Genomic DNA, 12,078 nt, shown 5'->3' with positions numbered 1-12,078 from the left:
CGTGAGAGATCTGGAAGAAGCTCCTGGCTCCTGGCTTTGGCTTCTCTCTCTCTCTCTCTCTATAACTCTGCCTTTCAAATGAATAAAATAAATCTTTAAAAAGAAAACAACCAGACAGTTAGGTAGAGGAATGTGTTCTGGTGTTCTGTAGCACTGTGTGTGTGTGTGTGTGTGTGTGTGTTGGGGGGCTATAGTTCACAATAAACTATAACATATTTTATGAGTGGCTGCAAGAGAGGAGCTTGAACTCTCCAAACACAGGGGTGACATGGGGAGATGGAGATACTGAGTGCCATGATTTGATCAGTGCACACTGGATATGCACGTATGTATTGGAGTGTTACGTGGTACTCTAGAGACATGTGCCATTGTTACATGTTAATCAGGATTAAAAAATGTTTAAGGACATGGAAATGCAGGTAATAAAGTATCACATTATACCCCACAAGAGCTTACGGAGACAAAGAAGGGGTGGGCGGCTGAAGCTCACGGGGATGGGGAAGGGACACACTCTGAGCTTTCTAGCAGGCTTGCGGGGTTTGTGTTTGCACTGGCCTGGGTTGAGTTCTTTCTCTTAAGCTTCATAAAAGCCCTCATTCAGATGCACTGCGCAGGCCTGAGTTGTCCACTTCCCTGTACCCCTCCCAGGCTGCTGCCGCCCACAGGGCAGGAGGGAGGGGCAGATAAGCACCGAATTACCTGATTTCCTTCTTACCTCACTGCCTTGGCTGTAGCTGGGGCTGGTCTCACCCCTCCCCTGACCTCGGGAGGGGCTGCTGTGTTCTCCCAGCAGTGGTTGTTTTAGGGGACCTGGAATGGAATATTCCTGAGATAATTAGAGAAGGAGCTGGGCAAGCAACCATTATATCCACAAAGGCCGTGCATGTGTTGTGTATAGCAAGGGCTGAATCCTGAATCAGTCAGGGATTGAAGCTGTTCCAGAAGAAGCACTGTGATGGTGGCCCTGAGAGAACTGTAAGATGGGTGTAACGGGTTGGGGATGGAAACTGGAAAAATCATGTTAATACTGAGCAAAACATTTCTTGACCAGTGAATTTGAGGCAAAATATATGGAGCCATCTCCATGTAAGGGTCATCACATTTAAAACCAAGACTGCCTATTAATCATGCTTGATCTGTGAAGCCAAGGGTTCCTGTTAAGTGTGTGGCTGACCAGCGAGGGAGTCTGTAGTGGTTTGTGACGAGAAGGCAGGAATTCAGAACTGGAAAGCTAATGCCCTAGATTTTGTCCAGAAAGGTGTTTATGATTTCTTAAATACTTTTTAAACATTTATTTATTTATTGGAAAGTCAGAGTTACACAGAGAGAGGAGAAGCAGAGAGAGAGAGCGAGAGAGAGAGAGACGTCTCCGATCTGCTAGTTCACTCCCCAGATGGCCACAATGGGCAGAGCTGTGCCAATTCGAAACCAAAAGTTTCTTCTGGGTCTTCCACATGGGTCTAGGGGTCCAAAGATTTGGACCATCTTCCACTACTTCCCCAGGCCTTAGCAGAGAGCTGGATTGGAAGTGGAGCAGCCGGGACTAGAACTGGCACTCATATGGGATGCCGCACTGCAGGTGGTGGCTTTACCTGCTATGCACTGGCCCCATCTATTAAATACTTCTTTACTTAATATATACTAAACTGATCTTCTGTATATAAAGAGAATTGAAAATGAATCTTGATGTGAATGGGAGGGGAGAGAGAGCGGGGCGTGGGAGGGAAGTTATGGGGAGGGGAAAGCCATTGTAATCCATAAACTGTACTTTGGAAATTATGTTAATTAAATAAAAGTTAAAAAAAAATCCGTGGATGATATAAAGACAGGAGGAAAGGCAAAGAATTAGCAAATAAAATCCCAAATAGGAGAAAAAAATACTTCTTAAAAAATTTTATATTTTATTTATTTGAGAGGTAGAGAGAGAGGTCTTGCATCTGCTGGTTCTCTCCCTAGATGGCCGCCAATGGCCAGAGCTGGGCTGATCTGAAGTCAGAAGCCAGGAGCTTCCTCTGGGTCTCTGATCGGAAGTGGAGCAGCCGGGACAGGAACTGGCGCCCGTATGGGACGCCGGCGCGTGTTTATATATTAAGTTGCATGAAAACTGCTGGAGATCCTGCCTGTAGGTCTCTAGCCATGGACAAAGCTCTGGCAGCACAGCCTGAGTCCAGCTGAGATGTTGCTCCAAGAGTGGCTGTCTCAGAGGACTCCGGCCCGGCAGGGTGTGTTGGTAGCCTGCGCTGCTCTAAGGAGACACCACAGACACGTGGCTTAAAGAGCAGGTCTGTGTTTCTTGCAGCTCTGGAAGCTGGCAAGTCACAAATCCACGTGCCAGTTGGTTGAGGTCCCCCCATGAGGGCTCGCTGACTAGCTCGGGGACAGTTCCCATCTCTCTGTCCTCAGGTGGTAGAAAGGGGGTGAGTGCACTCACTCATTCTGGTTTCTCCTCCTCCTCTTTTATTTTTTTTCTTAAAGACTTTATTTATTTATTTGAGAGAGAAAGTTTCAGACAGAGAGAGGGAGAGACAGAAAAGCCTTCTGTCTGCTGGTTCACTCCCTAAATGGTCACAATGGCCAGAACTGGGCCAATTCGAAACCAGGAGCTTCTTCTGGGTCTCACATGTGGGAGAAGGGCCCAAGGACTTGGGCCACCTTCCACTGCTTTCTCAGGCCGTAGCAGAGAGCTGGATCGGAAGTGGAGCAGCCAGGACTCGAACCGGTGCCCATATGGGACTGGTGCCATATGGTGCCCATATGCCCTGGCACTGCAGGAGGTGGCTTTTCCCAGTACGACACAGTGCCAACCCCTTTCGTCCTCTTCCTACAGGGACACCAATCCCATCATGAGGGCCTGACCCTCATGTCCTCAGCTCAGCCCAGTTACCTCCCACGGGCATTGCCTCCAAACACCGTGCTGCTGGAGGTGAGAGCTTCAAGTTCTGGAGTAGGAGCAGGGGACCCAGACCTGCAGACCACAACAGGGGGAATAGAGTGGGAGGTTAGGATGAGAATTCTAGTTTTTAGGCAACTTTCCTGTTACCTCTTTTTCCCAGAGCTGAGCAGAATACAGTGATCCTTCCAAAAGTTTCTGGGTTAATGGAATTAAATGAAAATTTATTTTGGTCCCAGAAGTTTTGAAATCCATACATAGTTTTTTTCATAATACACATTTTCCACAAACTTTTTGAAGGCCCCTTGTGTATGGTAGTTTATTTCTGGTCTCTGGCATTCTATTCCATGGACCTATGTGTCTGTCTGCCTGCCAGTACCACACTGTTTTGATTACTGTAGTTTTGTAATAAATTCTGGAACTAAGACATATGAGTCTTCCAGTTCCCCCATGTTTTTTTCTTCTGAGTGTCTGTCCCCATACATCTGTCCCCGTTGCAAAGACAGAAAACTAGACATAATTCTCACCTTCTTCCTTCTCACCTTCAAATCACGTTGAGTTTATCACCTTAATGCTGCTAAAAACCATCCTTTCTTCTTCCTTTGCATCAGCACTGTTTGGCCTTCGTCATTTCTTCTCCAAATGTCAATTTTCTGGCCCATCTCCACTCTCTTATTTCTACCAATTTCTTTGCTGCAAGTGCTGCCAGCATGAGCCTTATGAAATGTACCTGTGATCAAGACCCTCTAGGCCAGCACTGCGGCTCACTAGGCTAATCCTCCGCCTGCAGCGCTGGCACCCCGGGTTCTAGTCCCGGTTGGGGTGCTGGATTCTGTCTCAGTTGCTCCTCTTTTTTTTTTTTTTTGACAGGCAGAGTGGACAGTGAGAGAGAGACAGAGAGAAAGGTCTTCCTTTGCCGTTGGTTCACTCTCCAATGGCCACGGCAACCGGGACAGAATCCGGCGCCCCAACCGGGACCGGGACTAGAACCCGGTGTGCCGGCGCCGCAAGGCAGAGGATTAGCCTAGTGAGCCGTGGTGCTGGCCCCCAGTTGCTCCTCTTCCAGTCCAGCTCTTCTGCTGTGGCTCGGGAAGGTAGTGGAGGATGGCCCAGGTGCTTGGGCCCTGCACCTGCATGGGAGACCAGGAGGAAGCACCTGGCTCCTGGCTTCGGATCAGCGCAGCGTGCCAGCCGCAGCAGCCATTGGGGGGTGAACCAACGGAAGGAAGACCTTTCCCTCTGTCTGTCTCTCTCTCTCTCACTGTCTAATTCTGCCTGTCAAAAATAAAATAAAATAAAATAAAATAAAATAAAATAAAATAACCCTCCAGTTTAATGAGCTCCCTTCTTCCTCTGGCTCCTGCCAGTTTCTCCAATGCATTCCATTCCCGGGTGACTCCGTCGCCATCAGAGGTCCCTCTGCTTCTCCCGTGTCTCAGCATATGGCCTTCACTGACCACTCTAGCACCTTTCCCTCCATGTCCAGTCTCTGCACTTAACATGATGGCCATATTAAGCTTTGCCCAGAATTTTTCAGTTTAGATTTTTCCCCCATTTTTAATGAGATAACAACCAAAACGCCCAAGGTTGTCACCTGAAAGAGAGCCTCGGGGCTGGTGCTGTGGTGCAGTGAGTAAAGCCACCACCTGCAGTGCCAGCATCCCATATGGGCACCAGTTTGAGTCCTGGCTGCTCCACTTCTGATACCACTCTCTGCTATGGACTGGGAAAGCAGAAGATGGCCCAAGTCCTTGGGCCCCTGCACCCACGTGGGAGACCTGGAAGAAGCTTATGGCTCCTGGCTTCAGATCAGCGCAGCTCCGGCCATTGTGCCCATCTGGGGAGAGAACCAGTGGATGGAAGACACCTCCCCCCAAGCCTCTCCTCTCTGTGTAACTCTGACTTTAAATAAGTAAATAGATCTTTTAAAAAAAGAAAAAAGAGAATCTCCTAATGAGGTTGGAGGGATCCTTCTCTATCCTCTATTTTCCTGCTTTCCTCTGGGGGTATTTTATCAGGTCTTATAGAGATTCCTAACAGACAAATATGTGGGCAATAACCATGGGGGAGGAGAGGGAAGGAGCTGTGGCCCCGTGAGTTTGTGGGTTTCTCCCCCCACAGATGAGCCATCACACTTGTTCCTGTTGTCTCCTTCCTGGTTCTTGGCTGTCTTTTGGGTAACTGGGATTGCCCAGCGTCGTCCAGGCAGGTGAGGTACAGCAACGTGCCAAGACTTCTCATAGTCTTGCCTGTGATAAGCATCACTGTTTCTTGCTGAACTTGGATGTGACCTTCAAATCTTTTCCAACATAGTTCTGCTGGCGGTCAACGGCAGTTGCTCAGATCTAGCAAGCAGAATGAATCTTTGGCCATTTTGTTGTTTGCCCATGGTGTTTGCTTTCTGACATTATTGGAAACCTCTGCAAGTGATCTGTAAGGTTAATTCTGTCCTTGCTACCCAGGCCAGTCCCTTGAACACTGGTGCTACGTGGATGAATCATGAGGTAGTGCAGCTGGATGGTGCTTAAAGATCTTTTTGTTCAAATTCAGATTTAAAAAGCTGGGACTCAGAGGACGTCAGCCTGTGGGCCGCAGTATTTAAACTGACCTGGGTGCCATCCAGTCACCTGTCTGTGTTTTCCTTTATAGGTGAGAAGATGCTCCTGTGCAGTGTGGGCTCAGGTGAAAGGTAAACCCATTTTCTGCCTGTGAATGCTGTCCTGCTTTCTCCCTGTCCAACCTGCAGCATCAAGTTCATATTGAGATCTCTTTTCAAATTGTCACAACTGACGGAAAGCCAACTCCTACTCGCATAAACAAAAGCCATAGCTGGAAAGGATGGGGGTGGAGGCATATGAAATTAGACAAAAAACGGCACCACCAGGACTCGAGGGACTGGGGGTAGGACTCCCCCTCTCTGTGTCTTTTTTTTTTTTTTTTTTTTTTTTGACAGGCAGAGTGGACAGTGAGAGAGAGAGACAGAGAGAAAGGTCTTCCTTTGCCGTTGGTTCACCCTCCAATGGCCGCTGCGGCCGGCGCACCGTGCTGATCCGATGGCAGGAGCCAGGAGCCAGGTGCTTTTCCTGGTCTCCCATGGGGTGCAGGGCCCAAGCACCTGGGCCATCCTCCACTGCACTCCCTGGCCACAGCAGAGAGCTGGCCTGGAAGAGGGGCAACCGGGACAGAATCCGGCGCCCCAACCGGGACTAGAACCCAGTGTGCCAGCGCCGCTAGGCGGAGGATTAGCCTAGTGAGCCGTGGCGCCGGCCCTCCCCCTCTCTGTGTCTTGTCTCTGCCCAGTGGGAGCTGGCCTCATCATTTTCTACTGTAGGTCATTTGGTGGGGGAGGGGTGGATACCACCTTTCCCTGATGAGCAAGTTCCGTGCGGACAGCAAAGTTCTCAGTTCAGGGAAAAAGAATTGTTCCTTCTGGGTTAAGTGAGTGTCCAGTGGCTGGATCACTGTGAATAGGGGGTACAGTGCATGATCGCCCAGCCTTGGCTTTGGTGCTTGGTCCTATAGCTTGTTGGGGGCAGAGCCTTGTGATCACTGGGACCCATCGGAGCTGCACTGAGACGGGGGCAGAGCCTGGGAGAATGTGTAGCCAGACCCCAGCAAGAGCTCTAACAGCCAGCTGCTGTTGACCATTCGGCTGTGTCACATGTAGACACACACACACACACACACACACACACACATATGATTTTAAGAAAAACGTGTCCTGTGTTCAGGATGGAACTCTTCAACAAACAATAAAAATGGAACCCTAGGGCAAGACAATGCGAAGGCTGCTTGCCGCACCCAGCTGCAAGCCCTGTTGATCAAATCCAGATGTGCTGCTGCGGCTGCCCTTTGCAATCTGTGACTCAGTGGCAGGTTTAACCATTCTCAAGCCACTGTGTAGATATGAACGGGCAAATCGGAGAACCGCAATCGGTGCCCTTATTTCAAAAGGTAAAGGAAGGGGATGTGCAGGGATCGGGGGTCTCAAGGTGATAACCACTTCCTGCCACACAGGACAAGCAGGCGTCCCCTGCCCTGGAGTGGGGCAAGATGGGGCCCTTGGCCAGTCAGTTTGGCTGCCTCAGGTTCTGCCTGATGGGAGAGCAACCTTGACCATTTCCTCCCAAGTCTTCACCGAGAGACACGGCGGAAGGGTCTCTGCTGAGCGAGGCACAGCTTAAACCTGCTTCCCTGCTGCAGAGTTATGGCGGGGTGGGGGGTGGGGGGGGTGGACTCACACCCGGCACTAGGCGACCACAGGGCCTTCTTTGCCAAGCGTGGGTTTTCCCTGGCAGTACATTTCTTCAAAACCAACAGGCAGCCGGCCAGGGGATTTGATTCCCAGGAATCCTATCAGTTTGTCGCTAAGACCAGAAATCTTGTCAAGTTCATGACCTTTGAATCTGGACCTTTGCCTGTGGTTTTGGGTCCTTTCAGCAGGCGGAGGACTTAGCCCTTAGTGCCCGGGATTGGTTTAACCTCTTACATCCTGTCTCCCACCTCGGAGCAGCACTGAACAATAGGCTGGTGTGGGGAGGAAGCCCCGGTTCAACCTCACTTTCAGGGGGAGCCCCGGGGATGGCACTTGACAATGGGGCATCTGTTATCCTGCCAGCAGAGAGTGCTTTGCAGGAAATGTTTAGGAGGGGCTTGGGGAACCAGGCTTCCTCCGTTTGTCTGCTTCACCCCCAGGTCTTATTTCCCAGCTTTTTTATCTCTACTGAACCAGCTTCAAGGGGAATAGAGGACTTGACTTTTCAGCTGGGCCAGGCAAGTTACCTGACCATTAGCCATCCCGGGTTGCCGATGGCCAGGCAGCAAGGGAGTGTCCACAAAGATGGGCCTTGTTTTGTCGCTGCTTGTTGAAGCGTTTAACAAAGGCCCTGAGAAGCAGTCCCGCTGTGCTACATTTGGAAATGTCTCTGCGGTCCAGTCCCTCAGGCTCTGTGTTTGGGGATGGAGTTGTCCCAAGGAACAGGGGTGCTTTTGTAGAAGAATTAACACGTTCAGGCTTCCGGACACACACACAATAGCTTCCAGAATCTGCTCCGCTCAGCGGCTGTTTGGTATGATTGGAAAACACTCAAACTGGGAGGAAGAAGTAGCCAGAGCTGGCTGCAGTCACCCTGCTATGATGAAGTTGATGGGAGGATTTGAAAATATCTGAGTTGCTTTTGGCATTACCCTCTCTCCCTTCGGCTTCAGAACCAGTATTGAAGAGAATTTCACTCTTCGAATTCAAACCACTAGAAGGCTCTAGAAGATAATAGAAAACCCACTTTTATATTGAAATTCAATTTCAATATAAATATCAAAATATCAATTTTATATTGAAATTATATTGAAATATTATATATGCTTGAGTGTTGGCATTTTAATATTTATAATACTTTTTACTTTACACTATGCTATAATTAGAAATTAAATCAGAGGCAATATTTTGTTCTTTTTAAGATGAGTAGTTGCAGTATACTATCATTGGGGACTAATTATTTGTACTATTTGTGAAATTAATACCAGAGTATTAAGTACACAAATAGATTTAGAAAACAGTTTTAAAAATTGCATGAAGAAAAATATTTATCTGTGTTGTGCACTCATCTCTGGCAGGCTCTTTTTCCAACAAACGTTGGAGTCTTCCATTTGAAAAAGTAATTTGGCAAGAACTAAATTAGTGCTGAAAGTGGTCCAGCTCCCTGGTGCCAAACCTCAGCCCCATCCTGGCCTTGGTGCAGGGATGAATTTCGCTATTTACCTTTTGCAGATTGCCCTTGAAAGAGCTTGGTGACGGGGCCTGGGGAGGCAGCAGTTGGGTTGGTGGCAGACGTGGAGGCCTGGGCTCCCTCGTGTGAAACCTGCTGCTGATCGGTCAGTGTCTGGGGACTGATCCTGGATTTGGCTGCGGCTCAGTGAGCCCACCCTGGGACCTCAGGGAGCCCTTCCAGCTTCAGAGTTCTGTGAGTCTGGGATTTCTTGAGTCCCACAGAGCACAGCTATTGAGACGACAATGAAGTGTCATCAGGGAGTGTTCTCCAGCCATGGCATCAAGCCTCTTCTGAGTCACTGGTGCCGCTGCTCTTTCCCTCCCAGCCAGCATCACACCATGGCCATGTCTCTTGGCTTTTGTTTCCGTGTCTGCTCCTTCATACATGGCCTGGGCCCTCCTACCCGTAGCATGGGTGACTGGGAGCTTCCTGTCTCATCTCCCCTCCCCAGAGTCCAGGATTCTCTTCCTTCCTGCAGTTTGCAGACCCCTGTTTGACTCTGCTGAGGGGTTTTCATAGAGTTCAGGGGAAAAACTATACCTGGATTTCATAGTGCTTTTGCACCAAATAAACTGACCTTCTACTTCCACTTTCCCGTGAACTTTTGGAGTACTCTTGTATTTCTAAACTGCAGAACTAATTTTATTATTTCTTCTGATAATTCTTCCCTGGTTCTCCACTTTGTAGCCAGGCAGCCAAGGCCTCATGTGCTTCGTTCAAGGCCCTGCCAGCTGGTCCCCGGGTGGGGCCCATCTTTCTCTGCTTAGCCTTCCAGCTTGCACAGTGACTTCCACCTGGGCATCTGCTCATGCATCTTGGCTTATTACAGTCCCACCTGTTCTTAAAGGTTAAAATCAAATGCCATCTCCTCCCTGAAGCTACTTGTATCTTCTCAACAGGACAGATCTCTCCCCGCCTCTCTCTCCAGGCATTCTGCCACACTTTAGAGCAACTAGTGTATACTTGCCTTGTGCTTGCTTATTCTGTGTAAAACCCCAGAGGGGGAGCATTGGAAGAGCTGGTGCAGTGCCTGGCACGCGTTAGGTGCTCCGTAAGAATGTATTGCATTGGGGCAAATGGTTACTGGGCAAACAGCAGGTTTTTTGGGAAAAGAAACGTAGTAGGTACAATTCTTACCAAACTAAATAAGCTGGAGAAGATTTACATCAAGATACAAATCTAGGATTTGAGTACGCATATGCACAATAGGCTCTTTGTATCCATGGGTCCTGCATCTATGGACTCAACCAACTGCAGACCAGAAATATTTGGGAAGAGAATTGTGTCTGTACTGAACTTTTTGGGGAGGGAGGGTCATTATTACCTAAGTGATACAACAACTATTCATATAGCGTTTATCTCGTATTTGGTATTGTCAATAATCTAGAGGTGATTTAAAGTATATGACAGGATGTGTGCAGGTTATAGGCAGATACTACACCATTTCAATAAGGGACTTGAGCATTTGCAAATTTTGGTATTCAAGGTGGGTGCTGAAACCAATCTCTCATGGATAGAGGAAGGATGATAGGTATTATGTGCAGTCACACCTGCACACATATTGTTTATTTATTTTTATTTTTTTAAGTTTTTAAAATTTATGATTTTGAGAGTTAGAGTTACAGAGAGAGAGAGAGAGAGAGAGAGAGAAAGGGAAAGGGAACCATGTGCTGGTTTACTCTCCAATTGGCCACAACAGCTGAAGCTGAGCCAATCCGAAGCTAGGAACCAGGAGCTGCTTCTGCATCTCCCACACGGGTGTAGGGGCCCAAGGGCTTGGCCCATCTTCCACTGTTTTCCCAGGCCTTAGCAGAGAGCTGGATCAGGAGAGAAGCAGAAAGGGCTAGAACTGGCCCCCATATGAGATACAAACATCCCAAGTGGCAGCTTAACCTGCTGTATCACAATGCCCACCCCTTCATAATAATTTTAAACTTTCACACAATTCTGAGATGTGTCCCTACCCAGTTTCTGGCTTCTGGTGTTTACCCACCTTCTCCTAGTTTCTCCTAGTTATTCATTCATACATAATTTTATGTGTTTCTCTGAAAGGGCTTTTTAAGAAGTATTTCAGAGTAGACACACACACACACACAGAGAGAGAGAGAGAGAGAGAGAGAGAGAGAGAGTCAGAGTCTCCCATTCACAGGTGTACTTCCCAAATTCCGCAATGGCTAGGTTTTGAGCTGAAGCCGTGAGCTAAGAACTCAATCCAGGTCAGTTGGGTAACAGGGACCCAGTTACTAGAGCCATCACCAGTGCCTCCCCAGGGTCTGCATTAGCAAGAAGCTGGAATTAGGAGCCAGAGCCGGGGAGTGAACTCAGGGATTGAACCCAGGTACTCTGCTATGGGATGTGAGCATCTGCTAGGCCAAACACCCTTCCTGGAAAGGGATTTTAAAGGTGTACTTGAGGTCCCAAAAAGACAGATATGCATATTTGGCTGACCTAATCACATGGGCCCTGTACATCAGAGATGGAGAAATTGGAGATTCAAAGGGTGGGCGTGACATTTTCCTGCTGGCTTTAGAGAGCAGGGGCCATGTGGCAGGGGTGAGGATGGCCTGTAGGAGCCCAGAGTGGCCCCTGGTGACAGCTAGTGAGAAAATGGGAACCTTAATCCTACAGCTGCAAGACACTGAATTTGGTGAATGACCTGAGTGAGCCTGGAGGCAGATTCTTCCCCAGAGCCTCCACCAGGAAGTGCAGCCCACCTGCCACCTTGATTTCAGCCGTGTGAGATGGCAGAGAACCAGTTACAATGCCCCTGAACTCCTGATTGCTGGAATTCTGAGCTTGTCAATGGGTTACAGCTCTCCAAGTTTGGCAATTTGTTGAGCTTCAGTGACAAATGAATGCAACAGTGTTGCTGATTTATCGAGCAGCACCGATCTCTAAGTTACTGGTCGACTTTGATTTCCTTTGCCATCTCTACTCTTCAGGGAATTCAAGGGAGACAACACTAGAATGGCAACGAGAAATTGGATGCGCTAGTGGGGCTAATTGTTTGAGCCATTTGGTGAGCAGAACTGCTACTCTCAGGAAATGACCATGCCTGTGTGAACACCCACACTCACAAAAGTCCTCAAGTGTCACAAAGTGTGGGAATAGGAAAAGGGCCATTCTAACTTCCTCCTCAGCACCAGAGATGCTTCCATCAGTGAAAGGGTTAAGGATAAAACCCAAGAGGCCCCACTACTCCGCGTGAGCACTCCCCCTCTTGAGAAGGGAAGTCAGTCCTCAGGAATTTACTTTCTCCTGGAATGAGTAATTGATCCGGGCATGATATAATGCATGGTTCACTCACTCGGGTTTCTAAAAGAATATTCTACAAGTGATTCACAAGAAAAATAAAAATGATTCCGTGGTATGGGGCTGTGGAAGGGAAGGAAGCCAGAGGATGGCATTGCTATGAAAACA

At 48.5% G+C, this 12,078-nt stretch overlaps 1 protein-coding gene across 5 annotated transcripts in view; it reads left to right on the top strand.

Moving 5' to 3' along the window:
- The window catches only part of SUSD1 (sushi domain containing 1), a 143,337-nt gene that overhangs the window by 125,870 nt on the left and 5,389 nt on the right, over nucleotides 1-12,078 (top strand). For 3 of the 5 annotated variants that reach the window (XM_070055604.1, XM_070055605.1, XM_070055613.1), the window contains one exon: nucleotides 5,540-5,579. The exons of the other annotated variants lie outside the window; for them this stretch is intronic. In XM_070055604.1, the coding sequence (XP_069911705.1) occupies nucleotides 5,540-5,579 (40 nt within the window). The remainder of the gene's footprint in view (nucleotides 1-5,539; nucleotides 5,580-12,078) is intronic. 5 annotated transcript variants of the gene reach the window in all.

This window comes from Oryctolagus cuniculus, chromosome 1, assembly GCF_964237555.1.
Source record: "Oryctolagus cuniculus chromosome 1, mOryCun1.1, whole genome shotgun sequence".
In the NCBI taxonomy this organism is placed as follows: Eukaryota; Metazoa; Chordata; class Mammalia; order Lagomorpha; family Leporidae; genus Oryctolagus; species Oryctolagus cuniculus.
Note: the sequence above shows the minus strand (reverse complement) of the source record. Positions and strands in the feature narration are given on the sequence as shown.